General features: G+C 44.4%; 1 protein-coding gene across 16 annotated transcripts in view; it reads right to left on the bottom strand.

The window, feature by feature from the left end:
- HUWE1 (HECT, UBA and WWE domain containing E3 ubiquitin protein ligase 1) overlaps positions 1–23,789 on the bottom strand; it is a 96,923-nt gene that overhangs the window by 40,764 nt on the left and 32,370 nt on the right. For 12 of the 16 annotated variants that reach the window (XM_074277810.1, XM_074277816.1, XM_074277820.1 and 9 more), the window contains exons 10-28: positions 23,667–23,735; positions 23,313–23,412; positions 20,913–21,013; positions 20,181–20,331; positions 19,948–20,075; positions 19,354–19,494; positions 19,078–19,183; positions 17,303–17,428; positions 15,686–15,787; positions 14,915–14,995; positions 12,267–12,373; positions 11,902–12,079; positions 9,535–9,626; positions 8,782–8,993; positions 4,938–4,995; positions 4,216–4,392; positions 1,826–2,071; positions 1,161–1,294; positions 419–522 (exon numbers count right to left, since the gene is read on the bottom strand). In XM_074277810.1, coding sequence (XP_074133911.1) covers positions 419–522; positions 1,161–1,294; positions 1,826–2,071; positions 4,216–4,392; positions 4,938–4,995; positions 8,782–8,993; positions 9,535–9,626; positions 11,902–12,079; positions 12,267–12,373; positions 14,915–14,995; positions 15,686–15,787; positions 17,303–17,428; positions 19,078–19,183; positions 19,354–19,494; positions 19,948–20,075; positions 20,181–20,331; positions 20,913–21,013; positions 23,313–23,412; positions 23,667–23,735 — 2,413 coding nt within the window. The remainder of the gene's footprint in view (positions 1–418; positions 523–1,160; positions 1,295–1,825; positions 2,072–4,215; positions 4,393–4,937; positions 4,996–8,781; positions 8,994–9,534; positions 9,627–11,901; positions 12,080–12,266; positions 12,374–14,914; positions 14,996–15,685; positions 15,788–17,302; positions 17,429–19,077; positions 19,184–19,353; positions 19,495–19,947; positions 20,076–20,180; positions 20,332–20,912; positions 21,014–23,312; positions 23,413–23,666; positions 23,736–23,789) is intronic. The other 4 variants (XM_074277822.1, XM_074277825.1, XM_074277823.1 and 1 more) reach the window with 1 other exon arrangement.

Here is a 23,789-nt window from a genome sequence, read left to right as displayed (position 1 = left end):
TGGATCCCAAGAGAGGGTTAAAAACTCACTCAGGACCTGCTGATGAGACCCCAAGGAAAAGTACTCCGATAGGTACTGGCAAAAAAAATGCTATCCCAACATTGGAGCACTGCACTTGGCTCTACATTTCTTGCCAAGGAGAGCCAGAACAGACATTTAGGGTTATGTAGTCTTTCTTCTGGGGGTGAGAGCCAACAGGCCAACTAGTCAGACCAAGCAGGAATGTACTATATGTGACTTTGCTTAAAAAGGGAACTGGTTAACACAGAGAGACTCTGATTAAAAAAAAAGAGAATGATGACAATCTGGTAGTTAACCATTTTACTGAGGTTCACTAACAGCTAACGCTTGCCCTATTTGTGATCAGATTCTAATTCTGGGCTACAAGCTGTACCGTTACCAAACTTCTTAGAGTTACCAGTTCTCTTGGTTCCATGAGTGGCTGTTGTGGTGGCTGCCTTCTCCTCCTTTGGGACCAACTTCTGCATGTCTGCCTGCCCAAACTCACACCCAGAAGGGAGGCTGAAATAACATCAGAAATGAGACAAAGGTTTACCTTCTTGGCCACCAACCTGACTCTAGGACTACAAGATAAGATAAGCAAAAAGGCTTCGTTCTTAGAGAAATCAAAAGCAGCTTGCTATACTAAATGAAAAGCTGCAATCCCAGGGGAGCACCACCGAGCACTCACAAACCAGCCACTGGAGGACTTAAGGTGATGGATGGCAGCGTTCCTGCTTGCCAGGCTGTGGACAGCCACCCTCTTCTATAGTTTCTCAAATGAACTGAGAAACCAGATTAGAGAACCTAGAGGCAAACGGATACCTCAAAAGCAATTCTTCATGTAGCCCATTTAGGACAAAAAGATGGCAAGGAAGGCCCAAAGACAAGAACCAGTCTGGATTCTGCTCCTGGGATCAGAGATTTAGAGCTGCAAGGGACCTTTGGAGACCAATTCCTTAACTCACATATTACAGTTCAAAAACTATGGTAAGACAGACTGAAGGACTCAACTAGGATAATGTGGTTCAAAGTGTCGGAGGCAGGATTTGAACGGAGATCTTTTGACTTGAAATCCCAAACCATGTATCGTGCAACCTAGTTGCCTATCTGACCAGAAGAGGCTCAGGGAATTCTTTTTCACATTTGTATTCCCTTACCTGTTTGGGGTACACAATGAGAGTAGAACTGTGCTTTCCCACACAAGAGAACAGTAGAGCTGGCTCAGCTTGCTTAGGACACTCAGACCCAACTGGGAACCCCACTGGTTCACCGAGATGGCACGGATCTCACTCTGAAACAGAGCCAAAAAAAGAGAGTGCTATCCCACAGCCAGGTACCTCCCATCTCGATGAGAACTGGAGATCAATGCCTTGATACTCTGCCATACCTCATGCACTCTACAGAAGAGAACAGTCTAGTGAAAATAATGGTGGATCAAATCAAGGGTACCACCTAAGGACAAGGTGCTAGACACCCACAGCACATAGTGCCTTGACTAGACACAAAGGAAATGACCCAATATTGAAGGTCCAAATAAAATACTTCCCATATCCCCCGATGATACATCATAATCTGAACCAGCCCACTTGTCACTCTCAATCAGAAAAAATTCAAATAGACTAAACAGGAAAAGCTATGGAGAGAAACCAAACACTGTAAGCTAATAGTCCTGCCAGTTTCTTTTTAATCAGGAAAAATTAGCCTCCCTTGTAGCAACTTGCCAAGAAAGCAGACACCCTGGTGTCAAGAACGCACCCCAACAGGGATTGGAGGGCATTTCTGAGTTCCCAAACAGCACATTCGTTTCAAAGGATCTCATTACCTGACCGACCCTACATGTGTGAACAAACATCATGATGTAGGCGTGAGCAGCTGTCAGGGAATGCAGTAAAGGGGTAGCCTGGGCAGAAAGCGTGGCATCGGCAACATTGCCAGCACAGGCGAGCTCCCGCAAAAGCACTGATCCTCCAGGGGCCTCGATTGGCCGGTGCAGAGGTTCCAGAGAAGACAGGATAGAGTCCAGCTGCAGAAGGCCCTCCTGCAGGACTTTGGGTTCATGAGACAGAGTCTGCAAGAAACAACCCAATGATTACGATATTTCACTGACATTTTTCTTTTAAACATTAAACATCATAAATTGAATGCATTCGAAACATTCAACATCAGATCCAAACAACTCGGCCCCCTGCTTCCCTTCCCAATTTTCTTTCGAAAAGAAGCAAAACAAAGCATCACAGGAACGCAGGCACAGTTTACACGTCTCTCCCAAGGAGGGAACTGGGTTTGCTCATCAAACCTTTAGAACTCTAATGGGTCACTGTGTTCTGGGGGCTTTTCAATGTGGTGACCAATGAATACAGTGTTCTCCCAGTTGTTTTGTCTCTCTTGATACCAGTTCTTTCCTTAGCAAATACTAAAAAAGGATATCCTGGAGGGACCTGAACCTGAAAATCCAGAATAAAAAGACACACAACCTTGCTGCTGTGAGGGGCCCATCCAAAGGAGAGGGGGGGCTGTCATGTATGGGGAGCAAATGTCAAGACCAGGCTCCTTCGAGCTTCCCAGGGATCCTCAAGCACATTCTCTAGTCCTGTCCACATGTGAACAAGGAGGTAATTCACCCATCTTTTCTAATTTGCTTGCTTCTTTCCCCAAGAGAAAAATAAAAAATTGCTCAATGTCAAAGGGCTTGAAGAACAAGAACAGAGCCACAGATGACAAAGACAGCTGGGAGGGAAAAGTGTCTGACTCCTTCTCATTTGTATTTGACTTACTTTGAATACTTTATTTTTTTTTTTTTAAACTGAGACTAACAGGATTTTCCAGGACAAGCGACTAAGCTGAATCATCTGTCTGGGTGGCTCCCATGCCCATGTTCCCACCCTACTATTTCTCCTTAACAGAAATAACAATTCATTGTCCACCAATGGTACATCAACGAGCCTACATGGTTCCCAATACTGATAGTTTTGATCTTAAGATAGCCCTGCCCGTTTAATGGGAGTGATGGGAAGCTTCAGACCCATTAGCGCCAGGTATCTCTTAGGGTTACTTTCTGTTCCATCATCCTGCTCACTGTGTTGCCTATTTTCTCTGTCACAGAAAGTACTGGAACGAATATGGGACCTTTACTTCAGCCAAATCTCTCTACCCTATGTAGCCCATGCAGGAGGCCTGCCAAATCAAAGACAATGAAACAGTTTAGTTGATTTTGCTACTTAGTACCAAACTTTTTTTTTCCATACTGGTTGGACTTGACCCAACACAACTCTGAAGGACTTATGATGAAAAATGCTGTCCAGTCTCCAGAGAAAGAATCGATGGTGCCCGAACACAGAACAAAGCTGACTTTTCCCTCCCTTTTCACTTTCTCCCCCCCCCCCAACAATATGAGTAATACGGAAATGTTTTTGCATGACTACACAAGTATAACATATCAAACGGCTTGTCTTCTCAATCAGGGGTGTGGGGAGGGAAGAGACGTTGGAACGCAAAATTCTTTAAATGTTAAAAATTGAGTTTTGCATGTAACTGGGGATCCACTTAGGTTACTTGCATTAACATTGCTTTTGATCTAAGTGTTAACTTAACCTTTTAGGTTTTTCTCTGTTATTCCTGGGCTCATTATGAATTCTCTCCCAAATTTCTCCAATTTTTCTGGGTTGATCCTTTGCAGTCATTTGAAGTTTGTTACAACAAATGCAGAAGAATGCTCCTGAAAGGCCATTGTGTGTGTGTGAGATGGTATGGACATCTGCACTGAGCACAATATGAAAGCGATGTATCTTTTCCAAGGAAGTCAAATCAGTTTTGAATAAATGCCAAGTGCAAAATAATTAGAACAGAACTAAGAAGAAAGGGAAATAAAGAGGGAAAAAAAAAGACTTGGAGAGAGAATCAAAAAGTTCTCCCTCCTTAAAATTGCCATCAGTGTAGCAGTCTTCCCCAAAAACCCCACAACAAAAGCAGATTGAGATCAAAAGAAATGCAACCACCAATCTCGGTTCTGAAATACAAGCCAAAGTGCAAAATGGGCGCGGTTACACTGGTTCACTTTTCCAAAACCAACGTGCTAAAAAGACATTCGTAAAGGAAAGCGATGATGGAGCTTTTCATTAAATGACATGTAAGATGAGCAAGACTATTGTAAGCTCCCTCCACTACGTCAAAAGGCCTTGTGGGTAGGGAGATCACCACTGTGCTGGACCTTACCAGTATGGATTTGCAGACCCCTGCCACAGCCTGACAGGCAGCCGATGTGGGAAAGTCAATGGGCAAGTTGGGGAGACCCAGGATAGTGACAAGAGGCAGCAGGCCCTTCTGATTCACAAACTCCTGGCAGTGGTCATCTGTCGTGTTATTGCTAAGAATGGATTCCACAAACTTCATCTAGACACAAAAAAAGCAAACAAAATTCTATTTGGAAACAGAGCAGGTAAGGACTCGCTTAAGAAATCCAGCTAGTCCCCAAGCCAATGTCATTTACTCACGGATAATCACACTCAAGCCCACCAACCCCAAACCCCAAGAATGGCGACCATGAGAAACCGAAGGCAACGGGACCTCGATGTGAATCACATTAAGATGATGAATGGAGACCTCAGCCAATTTAAAGACTTAAATCCTCTCTTAGTATGTTAGGACTGCTTAGTAGCACTGTACCCCATCCCCAATCATATTTTTACATCTGAAAATGGATGCCTGAGAGGTTTTGGAGCGGCGTTCATTCGCATCTGGCATCACATAAACCAAATGACTCATGGATCGAAGCTGATAGAAGCAGGAGCCACTTCCTGGCTACCCCTCTTCCCACAACCTTTTGCCCTCTGCTCCTTGGATTGTCGGGGAGAGAGGGGTAAAACGGTATCATCTTATCTCTCTCCGTAAGGGTTTGCCCACCCCCCTTCTCAAGGAGCAAGACTGGATCAGCTTACCACATTGAGGATGTAATCCATGAGGGGAATGGGAACCCGTTCTTCTGTTCCAACAACCCTGGAGGAGGAAGAAAACACTTCAACACTGAGAGCAAAGTGGAGACAGGAGACGGTCTGATTCCAAGACCGCTTCATAAGCACACACGAATTTAAAAACAAACTTGAGAAACAATTAGAAATAGCAATTATAGAAACAGTTTTTAAAGTCTTACTATGAGCAGTAAGACATTTTAAAAGGAATAAATGGTGAAAAAGAAAAAGAAAATTTCCAGAATTCCCCCTCAAAGCAGGAAACAAAGAAACACACTTGAGGGCCAATGTGCACCACGCACATACAGCACACAGCACAGTACCTTACAGCACGTTCTCACTTCGGGGTTTAGCCAAGATGGGAAGCAAGACAAGATCAGAAAGTATTTTCGGCACAAAGGCAAGGCACAGACTGGAAAAAAGATGCTGAGCTTCCAATTTTCCTGACCTCAGGTCCTTCTCGGGACCTCTCCCTCCACATCCTTGTTGTTCTTATGCTCCCACAGTACCAAAAAACACCCGGCCAACTCATCTGCCAGGCAAAGAGGCACCAACATCAATAGGAAACGAAGGACCAGGCAATGGCCAAAGGGAGAAAACGAATCAAACAAAACACTGACATGCAGGAGAAAATCAAAGAAGTACTGATCAACGAAGCTTCGTTGATCAATAAAGGTTCATTCCTGGAAGACGCAAAACAAAGCTTTCTAGACTTAGGTAGGAAGGAAGGAAGCAGAGCAACAAAACAACGGAAACAAATTTCCCATTCTGGAGGCTGTTCCTCAGAAGGGATTAAGCAGCAGAAGAAAATGCAACTCCAGGCAGAATAAAGCATTTACAGGCATAACAGAATCTGGCAGCAAATTAGAGAAGGGGTGAAGCAGCAGAGTGCAACAACAGAGCCAGAGCCGCTTGGGGAAGCTGGCAGCTCTTGGGCAGGCTCAAATGGATGGGAAGGCAGGGTGGAGGGGTAGGTCAGAGCACCAATGGACCTTGGGCAATGGCCCCAGATTGCTGAGGTAGCTCCAGCCAATTTCATCATAAAACCAAACTGATCTGCAAAAGCCCTAAATGAGGTCACCAAATGGAACCCAGAAAAACAAAAAATTATGGCATCGAGAGCTGCACTAAACAATGGCAAGCTCAACAAGCCCCTTTGTTCCCCCCTGCCAATCTCATCTCAAACAATTAGGGTGCTAGTTCATCCAGATAAAGAACATTCTAAAATTTAAAAACAAAAGATAGAGTCTCGGTCGTCTTGACCTTCAACATCAAAGCCATGCTTTGCAGATTAAAAAGGCTTAGCCAAACTCCCACCGAGGACTAACTGCGAAGCAAGGAACAGCAGGAGCATCACGATTCAAAGCCACGTGCCTGAAATCTTGCCATAGCGGGACCAAAGGTCTGTTCAGTATCCAACCTCAGCAGCAGAATTGTCATTTAGCATTTGAGAATCCTGAATGAATTGCCAAAGAAACAGCCAGGGACAACCTTGCCAATGATGCTCAGTAAAGAGCCCCCAAAAGTTCTCCGCCTGCCCATTAACCTCATTCAAGTGCGTAACCCCCTACTACCACGATGAGCAACTGGTCAGAAAGGGGAGGATGATCTCCAAGCGATCACACATGCTGAACTTTGTGACATCCAAGAGTCTGGAGTAAGAAAGGATGCCAAAGCGTCACCACATCTTTACCAACTGGGGAAAGAGGTCAAGAGTCACGTCCACATTTGGTGGAGGTTTAGAAAGACGCGAGATTTCCCGACCTTTTCAAACCACTATTTTGTTCAATTTTTATATACATATCCTTGAGATGTCTACACTCATTTATTAAAGATCCAAAGTCCTACCAATCACCTTTGAACATCACAGACTGTGAGAAAGACATGTGTGCGTCCGTGTCCCCACAGCCAGACTGGAGGAACGCATTGGATACTTTTGCTGAACTGCCCTTTTCCTGTTTTTCATCATTACAAGGGATAATGGAAAGGTGATTTAAAAAAAAAAAAAAATACTGAGAAACAGGTGATGGGAGAAAAACCTCAAAAGGAAACCCCAAAATACTGATAGTATTTAAAAAAGAAAGTTCCAAGGTGACCCTGGCAAGAGCCATTTCTGTTAAAAGAGGGGATTAGAAGCCACATTTGCAAGTAAATGCAAAGATGATGGAGACCAGCGAGCAGATGCACTATGGGGTGAGTCTGGATGTGAGAGGGAAGGGGACATGACATGCTCTGCTAGATGAAAGGAAGTGCAGACTCAAGCGAAGGTTTCTTACTGTGATGGATGGGGAAGATATATGTGCATGTTTACAGACAGCAGAGAAGGAGCCAAAGGATAAAGAGGAAGCCCAGCAGTCCCACTGGGAGGTATCCTGAAAAGCTTGGAGAGGGGAAAGACCCACATTTCACCCATAGAGCATTTCTGTGGCAGCCAAGAACTAGAAACTAAGCAGATGTTCATTCACCAGGAAATAACCTCCAAAATTATTGCAATATAAGAAACAGAAAAAAGGATGGAGTAAGGAAACCTGGACCGTGTTCAGGGAGGTCAAAGACTGAAGTGACTGACATTAATATATAAAAGGAACCTACTTTGGCGCTATTAGTGATCAATCATGCTTCTAGAACATGGATGGGGTCAGAAACTGAGCAGAGAGGTGGCACACTGAGGCCTATATTTGCAGGCATGGGGAAAGATTGCTTGGGGGTGAGAAAGAGATGGGGCCAGGGAGATGTGACATCTACCAAGGTTTACATCCAGAGGCTTCCCCAAGTGGCAGACTCCCCTGGCTGACCCTAATAACAGAAGAGGGTAGAACCCTCAGGAAAGGGACTCTGGAAACTTCATAGAAGCAGCAGAATAGTGGTCAGATTTATGAACTGTTTTGAGGGCCCTGAAATCTAGCACTCTTGAATCTTAAAGCTCCCAGGGGTGTATAACTGGGAGGTGGAGGTTAATGTAGAAACATCGGTAACCTCAAGTGGGAGGACTGAAGGCAGCTTAAAAGTTGCTATGTAAGGATTTCCTTCTCCCTCTCTTCAAAAAGTGAATGCTTTGAAATGATGCTGTACACACGCCACCTCTCCCCCCCCCCCCAAATTAAGCTTCTGATCCTCAGCAAATTCAAGACATCTGGGCTCCTGTCATCTCTGGGCAATGCACCTGGAGCCTCAGCTCCCAGCCAGTGAGCATCCCTGCTACGTCCTCGACAGTTCCAGCCTACTACGGGCAGGCCGAACGTCTTCGTCTTCCCCCCATAATCTGCCTCCCCTGAACTTGAAGCACGATGAATCTGCTTTTCTCTAATTGGCAATACAAGATCTCACTTGAGGCAACAAGACCTGGTTGCTAGAAACCAGCTTCCAATGCAGGACTGAGATCGAAGCCCCGCCTCTGACACAAACCAGTTGGCTACACGGACCCTCCAAGAAGCTCTCCCCTGTGAAGGTGAAAGGGTGCCATGACTACATTATTCCCTATACAGCTGCCTCCTTTTACAATGAGACAGGGTTCCAAAGAAAGGGGACAGAGAAGCTACTGAGGACAAAAAGGCAGCCGTCTATCATTACCTGAGCAGTCTCTGGTTGGGTTTGAGGACCAAATGGATGGTAAACCCTTCCTACACAGCCCTTTGGGTTCCTTCACAATGAAATGGGATGACCTGCTCAGAACCCCACCCAGTTGCCATCCCCCAAGACTGCATCCGACCTTGCAAAGTGGTCCACCGAGCAGAGGTCCAGCATCTGACAAGTAGGTTTTCAAAAGACAGGAGGGAATAGAGTGAGAAAAGCTGAAGGAATGGGAGAAACTCACTGCTGGTTTGAGTCGGTGTCACTCTGTGCAGGGGGATTAAAGCTCTGCATGGCTTGCACCTCCTCCTCTTCTTCGTCTTCACTGGAGGCCTCTTCAGCAGCATGGTTAGCTCTCTGAGGAGGAGCCGTGCTGGTGCCATCTGCCTTCTGAATGGAGGGCTTCTGGCAGATATACTTGGGGTCCCTTCCAAGGTTACAGATCTCCTCTAACAGCTAAGAGACAGGAATAGCACAGAATTGGTAAAACGCACAAAAGCCAATCCTGGAAGTGCAGATGGCCGGGAATATGATGTGGGAACCGTGTCTGATACAGAGCCTTAAAGCAGGTAACGGGATTCAGAAAAGAGCTTTTCAGGCTCGTAGTCCAGAACAAGGGAACATAACCCACAATGAGAAGCTCTGGAGCGTCACTGAGCCACTTGGGAAAGAGGTCTGCCAGGTGAGAAAAAGACCGTGTCAGGATTCAGAGACTATGAAAGAACTGAAGAGGGGCATGTAAGCCTTCTCTTCCTCACCCCAAGGTGCAAGCCAGCAAGAAGTAAAATGCTTTACAACCCTCTTTGTCTTTTCCTAACAGCTACTCAGCAGGAGAGGGGAAACTTTTCACCTGGCTTATTCTGAGGGGTTTAGTTTTAGGTTCTGAGCCCTGAGCTTGATTGCACTGTCTAAAGGCACCAGGAGGGAGACACCCACCCACCCACCCACAACTTCCAAAAAGAACGTTCTCTACCCTGGTATACGAGATGGCTCCTACCTTGATGATGGCAGTTGTAGCATCTGTCTTCAGGGTTGGTTGATGTCTCATCAGTTCGTCCACAGCACTGCCCAGGTTGGAAGCAGTATCACCTATTTTAAAAAGAAAAGCTGGTTTAATAAAATGTGATGGAACAGAAGGAGCTCTTTTTTTCTCCGAGGCCAACACGGCCATAAAGTAGTTCTAAGTGACCATCCATATCTTGGGGGGGGGGTGAGAGAAGAGATGTGCTTCTTTGGTTACCAATTACGACGCCCGCGAGGAAGATTAGCCGATTCTCTGCAGATCGGTACTTACTACTGGCCAAAAAAGGAGCAAGCCTTCAGCTGCCCAGTCAAAGGATGTTAACTTGCTCTAGAATCCAAACCCAGAAGCGGGAACCTTACAGCTAGGCTGGCTGAAGTGCTAAGCAATGACAGGCCCACCATTTCTGGGAGAGACAAAGGCAGAAGCAGACACAGCTGAGCCTCTTCACTTGCCAACAAAATGGGAAGAAGGAGCCTATCTCCAAAAGGTTGACAGATACTATTAAGAGAGTAGGATTTCATTTTAATTTAAAGATTGTCACCCTGCTCATTTAGAAACCTTTAGATCAATTCTCAACATATTATAGGTGAGGAAGTCAAAGGAAATAACAGAAAATGAGTGTGCATTCAAAACCGTAGACAAAAAAAAAAAAAAAAAACGGAGGAAATGTATACCAACACCATAGAAAATAATTATAAAACTTTTATATACTGAAATTTATGTACCTACACACCCATACACACAAATGTTGGGGGGGGAGGAAGAGAAAAAGCAGGTAATTGGGATTATCGTCTGAAGCTGGAATTGAATTGATATTCTCCTGACTCCAGTGCTCTCTATTTTTGCTGTGCTACCTCTTTGCCGCAACATGCCAACACTTTAAAGACGAGGGATATTCAATGCTCATGCTTGTATCACACCAACGAGAAAAATGACAGTATTATGTAAATTTATCTACAAATTACAAATGGGCTAATTCATAGAAGTAGACAAACTACCACTCAAATTCTCTTAGGAAAGGGGTTTTCCAGAGGGGATATAAAAACCCTAAAAGGATCTACGCCACTTGCACAAGAAAAAAAAAATTTTTTTCTTCTTTATTTTCAAACTGAAATTTATCATTTTCTCAAATTATTTAAAAGTATTTTGAAAAAGAGTTCAGTCAGAGGATTTCTCAGATTGCTAAAGAGTTCCATAACCCACGCAAAAAAGTTAACCATTTGGATTTAAAATCCAACATCCATTCGTATTAAAAACACTTGAGAGTATAGGAATGAATGGACTTTTCCTTGAAAAGGTTTTGCAGTTGTCAATGCTGAAAAATCACCTACGCATACATCTTGTAAATAAAATAAAAGAACCCTCTGAATTGGGAGTACAGGTCTAGAATGTCACAGGAAAAAAAATGTTTAAATGAAGGAATGAAGGGAGAAGAGTTTGTCCAGATAGCAAATTCCATGACAAAGTAATAATTATCCAAGTTATTTGGTATTGATTTAAACAAACCAACAAAAATCAAAGAAATAAGGGAAACAAGAATCCAAACAATTTATAAGACCAAGTCAGTATCTGATCCCCATTTGACAACCGCCCAGAAAAGCACATGAGGTCTAACCTAGACCCCAACTGGTTACAAATGGACACAAAATGCCAAGGCTACAGGACAACAGAAAACAAGCCCGATGAACCTGAGAACTAGGGGGTTGGAGAGGACAATGGATAATTACACCTAAGTTTCTAAAAGGAACAAACTTGAAGCTGAGAAAGAAATCCTGGGATCCAATCATTCTGCCCGGAACCCACTCTCTGAGATCCATAAGGAACAAACATGAACAAACCTGTCAGACAAAAGCATTCCCTAGAAGGCAAGTGGTCAAAAGGATGAATTAACGGTTGGGAAAAGAAGAATTATCAACTCAGGATGATCAGTCCAACACTTCTGTGAAAACAACTCTCTCTCTCTCTCCCCTCCAGGGAGGGGAGGCTGCTGAGGCTTGGACTTGCACGGGATTATTGGGGCTGGCATGTGGCCCGACTGATTGGAAAGACAAAGTGTCATCACCCAAAGTGAGATCCTAGTAGTTCTAAGACATAATCTTAGAACCTAAACTTACAAGCAACCTTGTGTGTGTGTGTGTTTTAACATCTTTGTTCCAAGTAAAAGAGAGAAAGAACACATCATACAAAGAAAAGTTAGAAAATGGGGGATGGGAAGGGGCATTCACCAACTGCCAAACGTGGAGAACAGAGTCAGCTTTGGGGTAGGTGTGGGGAGAGAAGAGGCAGAGAAAAGGGGACTGGCTGCCGTGGCCCACCGGGACCCCGGCAATGGGAACTCACCAAGGGGATCTGAACTCCTCCTCCTGCGCATGGCCGGCAGGTAATCTGGAGAAAGCAGTACTTTGAAGAGCCGTTCAAAAGGCTGACACTGCACAAATGACTGAAGGCCACGAGCATTCAAGCACAGTGCACTGAACACATTGGGCAGGGAGCCAAGGACTTCTCGAGTTGCAGGAACCTTGGGAAAGGAAAAGAAAGAAAATATAGAACTGGGATGCAGTACGGATGGGAGCCCAAAGAATGCTCCAAATCATGGGGAATTAAGAACAAAAACAGCCACAGAAAAAGGAAACACACGGGTATAGATGTGAGCGAAGGCTGCAGGAGAAGGTGGGGGTAGAAGCGAAGAAGTAAGAGGTACTTACATCTTTGATAAGGAGTGCATGTAGCATGACATCAGTCAGTCCATTGTCTTGCAGAGAGGACAGGAGGGATGGCTCTTGGAACACAAACACAGTCACCACTTCAGTAGCTGAGGAGAGAATGGTTTGGAAGAACTGAGACAAATTGAAACAAGGGACAGGAAGCAGCATTTGTATCCAGTGCCTGCTTTGTGGCACTTTTTTAGTTGATCCTCCCAACAATCCTAACTTAGATGCTGTCGCAGACCCATTTTACAATTGAAAAAAACGGAGACAAATGATCTGACAACTGAAGCTGCCTTCCTCACTCTACCTCAGAGGGCTTATAGATATTTGACTTTCTTAATAGTTGCAATATAACTGAAGCCATGACCCTTTTTCATTCTAACCACACCAGCAAACAAACTGCAAGTTTTAAATAGAGGTGTTTTCGAGGGGACCTCTTGGTCTCACCCTCAGCAAATGATTTGTCCTAGGCCTCTGTTAATCCCTCCTGCAGACCTTAAGGGCCCCTTGGGTCCCTAGTCCTAGACAAGTGTCACATAGAGGTAATGGGATCTTGGAATTCAGCGCTGTGGGCCTGGAACTGGCCAATGTGGTCAATAAGAACGGCTCAGATGAACCAGGAGCTGGAGGTAGTGGAGCCGACCCTTCCAAAAACTCGGGCAAATAGTAAACAACGGCCTAGCTGCTAAGGTGCCAAAGAGAGAACACTCATCATAGGTATTAACCTGGCTACACGCTACTCTTCCGGCAAACAAACCCCAATAATTACAATCAAAGGACAAGAAAACAGGAGGACAGGTGACTATTTCCTCACAAAGGGGCTGGGCCAGAGGTCAGGGGACCTGCCCTCAAGCTTTTTTTCCTTGATATTTTTAGCATCTGGCATACAGACTGATTCATACCCATGTTACCAAGCAAAGTTAAAGCACTCTGATGCACTAACTAAATTATTCTTAGAACAAATGACAAAATTCTTTGTTTAATAAGAGAATTCTGGGGGTAGGGGGCAGAAACCAACCACCAACGAATTATCAAAAATACAGAGCCAAGTGAAGCAAACTCAGAGCATGAACTAGGCAACGACAACATCCCAAACTGGAGGAACCGTATTGTATACTACAGGGACCAACTAGGAAGAAGTGAGCTAGGGAACACCACATTCCACATCAGAGACCACTTCATTTTTTTCTCAGCGTTTTTTCTTTTTCTTACAATAACGTACTCAGGGAAATATAGGTCAACAAAACAATAAGAATATTGACTACTGATATAAAGAAGTTCAATTTGACTCCATAAAAATTCTAGACACTTGAAATGGAAGAGATGAATATGATAATTGAATGGTAATTGAAAGGCAAAGTAAGCAGAGACAGGAAAACAATCAAGGCAATGACTTCAACAAAATCTGCGAGATCGAGGATGCTGGAGCAACAGGAAGCGGGACAGCCAGTTCCCCCAAAGAATTTCTCCCAACAGATCTAGAAAACGCACCAGGCCCAAACATGATTGGGAAACCCAAGTAAGTGTCACAGTAAAGAGTTGGACACAACAGAAGAACAACAAAAGATCAAGAGGAGGATTATTCCTAAACAAAACCAAACTCTAGCTAGGGAGGTATGAAAATACTTCTACCTCTTGGAACATCGATCTGCGGGTACATAACACTCAGGGAATGGCTGAACAAAGTAAGGCATATGACTGTGCTGTAAGAATTGAGGAAGGGGATCGTGTCAAGAGAAACCTGGGGAAACTTTATAAAGTGATGCAGAGGGAAGTGAGCAGAACCACGAGGACAATTTATATGATAACAGTGATAATGTGAAGATACTCAACTATGAAAGACTTAGGAACTCTAATCCCTGGAGGGACCAACCACAATTCCAGAAGACTCATGATGAAGTCAGCTACCCATGTCCAGATAGCTAAAGGACTCTGAATGCAGAAGGAGGCAAATATTTTTTTAGGACATGGCCAATGCTGAAATTTGTTTTGATTATTTTTCATGTTTTGGTTTTCTTTCCTTGTCAACTGGGAGTGGTTGGGGGGTAGGGGGGAAGGGAAGAGAAGGCCATTTTTTGCTAATAGAAAAAATTTTAATTAAATTAAAACTTAAAAATATAAATGCTGCAAAATCATAAAAAAACCTAAGTTGATCCTAAAATAAAGAAATATGGGAAAATAACTGCTCCCAGCTAAAACAGAACTAGGGAATAGACAGAAATGGAACATGGTAGATAATGTCATTTTTTTCCATCGGTTAGTTTTGTTGAGTTTTGAAAATTCTTCCTTTAAAAAACAAAAATGAAAAAAACAAAACCAAAACTAAAAACAAAACCGCCACTAAATATTTTTGTAAGAAATGGCTGTCTAGAGCAGAAAGGTTTCAGGAGAAATTCAGGAAATTTAACATCAATTAAAAATTATTTTTACACTCAGGCAATATCTTCTACATGTTTCATGACCAAAAAAGAAAAAAAGAAAAAAGGAAAAAAAAAAAAAAAAAAAAAAAAAAAAAAAAAAAAAAAAAAGAACTCTTTGAAGATCCCTTCCAGCACTAAATCTGATAATGCACAACAGGCAGGACAGTGAAATCTCCCCGGAAAGACTACCCAAAGTTATTCTTTGCAGGTACCAACGTGTCTTACCTAGCAGAAAAAGCGAAGGTCCATAGTATTCCGCATTACTGATGATGTGTTTCAGCGAGGTAGGCAAAGAGCCATCCATCACTAAGATAAAACAAACAGTAGGTACATTTACAATCACTCTCTAAAGTCACAAAAAGGAAAATGCTTCAAGGCTCAGCCCATGGAATTCCATGGGAATACCAACTTTTCTGTGACCATCATTCTGTACTGTTCCATCCCCCTCCACATCAAACCAAGCAAAAGAGCAAGTTCAACAAGTCTGAGCCCTTTACTCCCTTTGGCTTAGTACACCAAGCACGTAGCCCGCTGTTGCTTAATGTTTGGGGATGAAGCAACACTGAGGCCTTGGATCCGATTTCCATGAATTCCTTGATGTCTTCCCATCTCCCACCCCTAATACTCTTCCCCTACGTTTTTTTTTTGTCTTCAAACACAAATTAAAGTGCCACTGGCATACAGGCCAGCTCCATGTGTTGGGAGCCCAAAGCTGGCTAAGAAGAAACAAGCAACGCCTGAGCCGATAGCCAATACAGCCAACGGCCAAGACCGCCTCGCTCCATTCCAGAGTGACCCTCAAACGGGAGTCTGAATAACTTTCCAAGAGTAGCCCCTAACACCGATCCTAGTTCTATTTTTTCTGATGTTTGATCAAGTCTTTGAAAGCTGCCCCAGAACAGCAGGAAACTGATCCCTCGCTGGAAAGGAGCCACCCTTGAGAATCTACAGATGCTAGTCCCCACCAAGACAATCCGGTCCAAGTGGAGCCATTACCATGACGAATGCCATCAGAGAAGGCTGGGTCTTGGATGGCTTTCTTAAGAAAGTTCAGCATAGACTTGAGAAGTGCAGCACGTTGAGGAATGCACTGGACTCCTGGCAAAGGCAAATGAAAGGAGACTGGTTACACACAGGGTACCCACCCAACAGTGCACAAAGTCCAAGTGAAATGACACTGTCTAGGCCAAAAGCAACTGTAATCAGAATTCCATCCTCACAAAGTCATAGAAAGAAACAAATTCTGATCTGGATGATTCTTACCGATAGGACAGAAGTGATGGGAAACTCAGGGGAAAATGACTACTATCCGAGAGTTTGTAAACTTGCCAGTCAAGTTCCCAAGATTTCCAAAGAGCAGAATACAGAGGGTTCCGAGGAAAGATCGGGAGGTACAATATATATGACTGCAGCAATGTAAATGACTCAGAACTATTTCTAATGACTAATCTTGCCTCCAAAGAAGGAATGAAAAAACGTCCCCCTCACCACTTTCAAGGGAGGAAAATTGTGAATGAGAAAAACAGCATATTGTCAGACCCGAATGACTGAAATTGCTTTTCTGGCCCCTTGGTATTTCATTGATCAGCAGGGCAACTCCTACAAAGCTGGTTAGCTAATAATAGTGAATCCACAAATGTCTGGATAGATAAAAGTATCTGAATTTAAAAACTGCCAAGGTACAAGATGGGGGACACAATCATTGGTGGCTGGGGTTCTGAATGGACATACTAACAGTGTGAGCGAGCCAAGCAGCTAATGTCAGCAGGCTAGGCTGAGGGACAGCTTTCAGGACTATGCCCTCTGGTCGGTTTTGGCCAGAGATCACCCAGAGTAGCCGCTGGTGGCTCTTGGTGCAACCCGTTAAGACCAACACTGATAAATTAGGCAGCAGAAGGAAGGCAATGAAGAGGGTTATGGGTAGAGTCCAAACTATATCAGGGTCAAGTGAAAGAAGTCAGGATTGTTTAGTTTGGAAAAGGGAGTCAAGTAGAAAAGGAGGAAGACTTTATGCTCAGTACTAAAAGGTAGAAATCGCGAACACTTGGGGAAAGGGAAAGATACAGATTGAAACTTTAATGTAAAGAAAAGCCTCCCAACAATCAGAACTGTCTGCAAGTGGAAGGGGTGGCCTCCAGAAGTTTTAGATTCCCATTCGTGGAGAAATTCAAGTGAAGGCTGAAGATCACTCATGGGACCGCTGAGGTCCTCTGCCAATCTTAACACCCCATGATTCCATTAATGCATCAAATAGAGAAGACAAAGTGAGCTGCTAAATGCTTATACTAGAGAGGCTTATCGTAAGTGTTCTGTCCCATTCTGTTCCCTGTGACCTCAAGTGAGCATGTTAGAAAGATGAGCTGGCGAGATGTGGAAGGACGTCTACGTGCCCCGACGGAAAGAAGATGGATGTCTAGGTGTACAGAGCTCAGTCTTCACCAACAGGCAAGAGTCTTCGCCTCAACTACTTCAACCAGAAATTGAAGTCAGGGAATCCAACAGCCAGAACCCTCTAAGTCCCTCACAACTTGGAGATCCCCCAATTTTAATGACCAATTCTCTTCTGCAAATCAAAAGCAGCTGTGCCCAGTGATACCATGTCAGACTACACACCAGTACGGGGAGGGAGCATGATGCTGCCGCTGATGCTGGGAGCCCGGGACCTTGTTTCCACATCAGGTCGGGGATCTACTGAAGCGGTGGATGGGCCTGGACTGCTTTCCATGGCTACTTCGGCAACTGAGGAAGAAATAGGGTGGGGAAAGGGGAGGGAGGGGGGGAAGAAAAAATAAAGTGAGAGAAAACTCTCAATGCAGAAAACTCAGTTTTCCAAAGCAGATGATCTAAATGAAAGCCAGATAAGAGACGAGGAATTCCTAGATACCCCTTGTGAATGACTTTCTAATGATTCACAGTAATATTCTCAGGACCATCCCAAAAAGTGTTTGGTAAGGGCAAGCCTGGGAAGTTTGAGCCAGATTTCCAGTACATTAACATCTCAAATCTCCAGGCCCCTTATTTGGTGACCATGACAAGCTAAGGCAATTTAGCACGTGGAATCGAAGGCACAAAGAAGAAAAACGAGAGTCCAAACAAGAGGGACAATGAGCGAGCCACACAAGAAGCTCTAAAGCAAATCTGAGGCAGAGAAAACAAGAGAGAGGTAATGAAAGAATTGGCATCGGAATTCGGTCAGCCAAGAAGAACAGATCCCTGATAGATAAGAGAGCATGCGCCAGGCGTTCCTTACTGCCCAGGGCGGAGACAAGGCAAAAACAAGAAGCCACGAGTCACACCCAAACCAGAGGTCCAGAAGTCCCCCTGTATTCTTAAGCCTCTGTGTGATAGGCATTGGAGAACCCTCTGAGCACATCATTTAAGGATTGAACTCAAGTCACACACGAAATCCTATCTCACAGAGTGCAGGGTTTGAGGACAGGGGTAAATCACCAAACAAAATCAAAGCCAATAAAAAGGAACGAGTGCCCGAGGCCATTGTGAACTGGGCCTGGCACAGCTCTCAACCACAACTATGTGAATGGGATTAAATGCTGTCCACATCTAAATAAAATCTTTCTAACCCAAAGAGCTTGAGAGGAGGATTTTCTACCATCTCACACTTGAACCCTCCGGAGCGGGGTTGGAACAGACCCCTCTCTCAGCGGGTCCTTGAGCAAAGCCTAGAAGATGACTCCCTTAGGAGGTTAAAGAATGGATTCCAAGGAGGTTCCTTTCAACTCTGAAAGCCTGTCATTCTCCATACTGAGCAGTCTCAGTTTCATCAATTCATGCTCTGGTCATGGCCTTGCTAAAAAGTGGTCCTCAATCCAAGTGACAGTGCTCCACGTGGGGCCCAAAGAAGACAGAGTCTAACAAAACTTCATCTCCCTACCTTCCCTGCAACATGGCCCCAAAGATCACATTTTCTTTGGGGATCTCCAAGGCCATTCCATGTCAACTCACACTGAGCTTGTACGAAAAATTTTAGTCCCCCAGATCTTTCTGAGCCAACACTCTTGCTGGTGCTTTGAATGTAAATTTTTTATAACACGGACAAAGACCTTGATAAGATACTTTTCCTTATCCCAATTAGTCTGTCCAGATCTTTCTGGCTATTTTTTTAATTCCCTTCCAGGTAATTGTTCCTCTAAGCAGTGCACTCACTACACATCTGATAAACCATCGAGAGGGGAAGTTCAATAGAACAGCTGAAAACAAATAACCTTCTGTGGCTACAGGAACAAAGGACAAAGAAAGGAAGCACTGCACGGGGCTACAACTTCTTGGTTCACAGGTGCTGAGCAGGCAGGTCCCCAACTGTTCAAGCACAGGACAAAGCTCACAGCCCTCAACTTCCATGACACTGGTGTGCTAAGCAGTAACTATACCGTCCGTGTCTGTTTCCATTTCTTCTCCCTCATGGGTGGTGCTGGGCCTCTGGATCTTTGGCTTGATCACAAAAGGACACTCTTTTCGGCACAAGTCAACTTCATGCTGTATTAAAGGGAAGAAGTAAATTTCAGAGTGTATGATTACAAAGGCTACTTCTGGGAGAAAGCAAAGGGAAGAAAAGGACTCGTTTTCAGCAAGAGGAGTCTACGGTTGGCGCCTTTAAAAATAGCCCATATGCGATTCACTGGGGTAAGTAAATTTCACCTAAATACCTCTAATCGGTAAATGAAGATCGACAGCCCACTGTGAGACTGAAAAGCTGCCATATCGAGGTTGGTGATGAGGTCCACAACTCGGACTGCTCGGGTAACAAAGGTTATCTGGTCCTGTTCATCTCCAAGGAACTTGATCACCTATGAAAAGTTCAAAGAGTTTTCCACCGGAAATGGACACACAGCTGACAGTATGGGTCAGGTCAGCAGAGGATGTAAATGTACTGGAATTCTCTAACGTAACCCCAGACTTTCCAGACAAGAACACAGAGGTTCACCCACAAAGGCGAGGCGACTCAAATGTTTCACAGCTAACTTGTCTTAGTTATTAGCAGATGCAGGCGCCAAAGCTCATGCCCTCTGGAGTATACAGGGCGAGTTGAAGCGCTAAGCCAACGTCACAGACAGCTACATGTGGGTAGACTAACACAACCCTAAATAGACAAATGTAGGCATAGCAATCAGGGTATGCAGCCTCCACTTCTGAGGAGTCCATAGTATTATTGGACTGGCGTCCGGGTTGCCTCTCGTGTTCACTACTTCAGGTCTCCCGGCAGCTTTTGCTATTCCCAGCCACAAGAACATATAACATACCTTAAGTAAGGCCTCCATCATTCCACAAGATACCAAGGCTTCTCCTCCAGCATCATAGCTGGCCAAGTGGTATAAAAAGGAGAAGAGAGCAGTGGCAAACTGGTGAGGGTATGGGTCCATGGAAGGATCTGGAGGGGAAACAAAAGAGAGGGAGGAAAAACCCAGAATTCTGGCATACCAAGGAAAAGAAATGGCCAGAAAGTATCTTTCAGGGTGGGATAGCCCAATCTTACCAATCATGGCTTGGATACAGTTTCGTACAAGGACAGGTAAGAATCCATGGTAGGAGGCAGTGCCAGTGCAATCAATAATACTGCTGAGTTTAGGCGTCCTTTCTAAGTGTACAATTGATGTCAAGGTCCTCAAAGAGGCGGCCTTAATGTCCTAGAAAAAACACATAAGCACAACCTCTCAACCTGTACCATGTCAATGAGTACATTGCAGGGCCTTTGGGAATGTTTTAGGCAAGTAAAACAAACTTCACGACACCAGGAAAAATGAATAAAACGATAGGATAACAAATTTTTCCTAAAAGCCAAAACCTTCTGTTCAACATGGGGGAAAGCAAAAGCAGAAAGACAAGTGACGCGCTAAGCTTCCTTGTTGGCTTGCCCAGGAAAACTAACCAAAGATCTCCTCAAGGTGGCTCTGCCAACCACAAGTGGAGATCACAAGGCTGTGCAGAAGCCAAGGGGCTACTAGGCTGAGAAGCAAGAATATGGCCACTATTACTCTCTTGTTGTATCACCTGGGCATGTGACTCTTTGGGACCAAGTTGGTGACAAAACACCCTTGAAAAAGGTTAAAGCTCTCTAAAGTCTTTACCAATTCCAAATGGAGAATCTCTGACTGTCGTGCTCTTAATCTTTTTACGTTTTATGTTTATTTTCGGTGCCAGAATTGGAGAAGCAATTTAATGCCCACAATACAGATGAACAAACAAAATCAAGAAGAGGAAAGCCTACCATGAGCTGTTTATCTGTTATTTGAAGGACATCTACCAACTCCTCTATCAACCCATTATACAGGATGCTATTTGCGGACTCTTGTAAGGCGTTGGAATATACTGCAAAAGGAAAAACAGAGAGTCAAGAAAAAGACCAAAAGGTTAAACTGCCCAAAGTAGAAATGCCATTCACATGCTGCTCTCTGACTAAGGCCAGAAGAACACCTCTGCCCACAATAGGGAAATAAAGAGCATGAAGGGCTCAATTTTTCTATCACTGGCTACACTTTAATGTTAGCTGGGAAAGCCTTCTTATGGTGACTGTGTACATGACGATCGATCCCAGGACAAAACCACACTGCCACTTCCAAGCTGCCCCAATCTGATGGAAAAGGTTCCTAGCTGTGGCCAAAGAGGGGTTGGGGTCATGACCCAGGAACAAAGGAGAAGGGCCAAAAGTAGAGGCATGTCTAAATGGATTGGGCTGTATGGTGTGAAGAAAGATTACTATCAACTGGAGGATTAGGAAAACCTCCTCCAGGTGGATTGGAAGGTGAAAGGGAAAAGATCAACACCAGGAAATGAGAACCAACACGAGTCTCCAGAGGAAGTGGAGCAAATACAGGGCTCTTCCTTATGCCCAGGGGAAAAAGGTGGGGGTTGGGGGTGGGGTTGAGACAAGAGCGGCTGGCACTCTGATCTTCTGCCCACTACCTCTTCTTTCTGGATGACCTCGCTGGTCAGCTGAGGAGAGGGTCTGGGGGAAACATTTGGAAACGAAAACGACAAAACAACTAAAATCCTTTTCGGATCCTTGAGCAAATCCCTTAACTACTTATATTTTGCAGAATGGCTCAGGTTACGCTGTAGATTTTTTCCATATCTAAATTACCAACTTGATAAACCATTTTTAAAGTATTAAATCCTTACTTTGGCTTTTTCTTATTCTGAGCTCGCTCATGTGACTATGAGAGACATTCAGAATTTATGGTGCTTGACAATTGAAGACGCCAGGCTAAGGAAGCTTGCCACTTTGCAGTGTTCACAGCATTTTTATTAACTAGTGAATCCTTTCCCCAAGGCATTTGGGCTGCTTGGTTTCTTCCCCAGCCAGGCTGTATTGATTTGCAGTTCAATTTTGCTCAGCTGATACGATACCACTGGATTCCTTTCTCTTTTCTGCTACCTAATTCTGTAAAACAAGACTGCTAGCGTCTGGACCGACACCTCATCACAACAGCAAAGCCAACACTGAAGGTTGTGAAATTCTGCAAAGAGGCACTGCTGACTCCTCCTCCTGCTCTTTACTCACCTTTCACTACCCAAGTAAAAAGATTTAAATGTACAAGTCAAGCCTTACTATATGGAAGGGCTAGCCGGCACAGTAGATGGAGAGCCGGGCCTGGAGTCAGAAGACCAGAGTTAAAATCCAACTTCCTAACTCTGGAACCCTGGGAAAGAACTGGAACTATAAGCCAGGGTTATTGGGCAGATGGAATGAAATTATCTTGTTCCGGCATGGAGTGGATACTTAATAAACGTGTGTTCCCATCCTTCCTTTATCATCAACCAAAAGTTATTAAGTGACTACATGGGCCGGGACTGTATTTAAATGCTGAGGATGTGAAAAGAGAGGCCTTGAAGAGCTCACAATCTAAATAGGAAGACAATAAGAGCAAACCAATCTCTAAGGACAAGCTAGGCTACTAAGAATTTCAAGAGGGAAGGCAAACGCTGGAATTTCAGTTGAGACTTCAAGGAAGCTGGGGAAAGCAGAAGGAGAGGAAGAGTGGAGAAAGCTGAACGGGTTCGGGCACAAGGGACTGCTCAAGAAAATGCCAAGAGCTAACAGGCTAAGGGTCTTTCTCCTGGCCCATGCCCCATCTTCATCACCCTCAAGTAGAACATCTGTTCTTTTCTCTCCCCTTGATAATTAACACCTCCGTAAGGCCAACCAAAGTATCTGGGATACCACTGACCCTGGCCAGGAAACTGAAGCCCCGCAATGCAATTTAAACAGTCCAAGACACATGAGTGGTTTTAACAAACACTAACTGGGCCCTGGATAGAAAGCTGCATGCAAAGGCCACTGGTCACTCCATGAGGATCAACCAAGACCAGGGAGTGAGGAGAAATCTGGTCTCAAACTCCTTTAAGGACATAGAAAAGAAAAGAAAAAAAAAGGCTATAGAAAAGCACTTGCTTGTTCAAGCCCCCACATGTCCCCGTCATGGCCGCCCACTAAAACTATCCGTCTCAAAAAGCCCCTGGAACCCTCCTTCAGTCCAACAGGGACCTCAGTGCTTGTAATAAGGATGCTAATCCACCAAAGTGCATCACAGACCAGAGAGTGTGGGGGGAGAGGGGCACAAGAGAAGGCGGTGATTCACTTCATCAATCAATCACTGAGAAACCTTACCTAATATAGATATTGCATGTAGTCTGGCTTGAACAGCTTGTAATCTCTTCTTATGATTGGAAAAACCATGGGCTAGCCGGATGTGTGTAAACAGCAGCATCTGTGAAGAGCAAAGCAGTCCATTCTTACCTGCTGCCTTCAGACAGCCCAAAGAGGTTGTAAGGGACACAAGAGACTGGGTCCAACACCAGCTCATGTAGGGGTAGTTCTCCGACATGACCTACTGAACTTGTTTCTCAGAGATCATTCTGCTTGGAACCCAATAAAAACGCCACACCACAACATATATGTGAGCATGAACTTTGCTAACGATCCCTTCCCAACTCAGGGACCCATTCTGAGACAATACGCTACCTGCTTATCCTTTGGGATGCTGTACATTTTCGTGAGTGATTCCATGATTTCAGAGGGGCTTTCTGAAATCTATATTAGAGAGAAGGGGGGCAGGGGTGGGGTTGAGATAGACCACAGTTAATA

Source organism: Sminthopsis crassicaudata, chromosome X, assembly GCF_048593235.1.
Source record: "Sminthopsis crassicaudata isolate SCR6 chromosome X, ASM4859323v1, whole genome shotgun sequence".
Lineage (NCBI taxonomy): Eukaryota > Metazoa > Chordata > Mammalia > Dasyuromorphia > Dasyuridae > Sminthopsis > Sminthopsis crassicaudata.
Note: the sequence above shows the minus strand (reverse complement) of the source record. Positions and strands in the feature narration are given on the sequence as shown.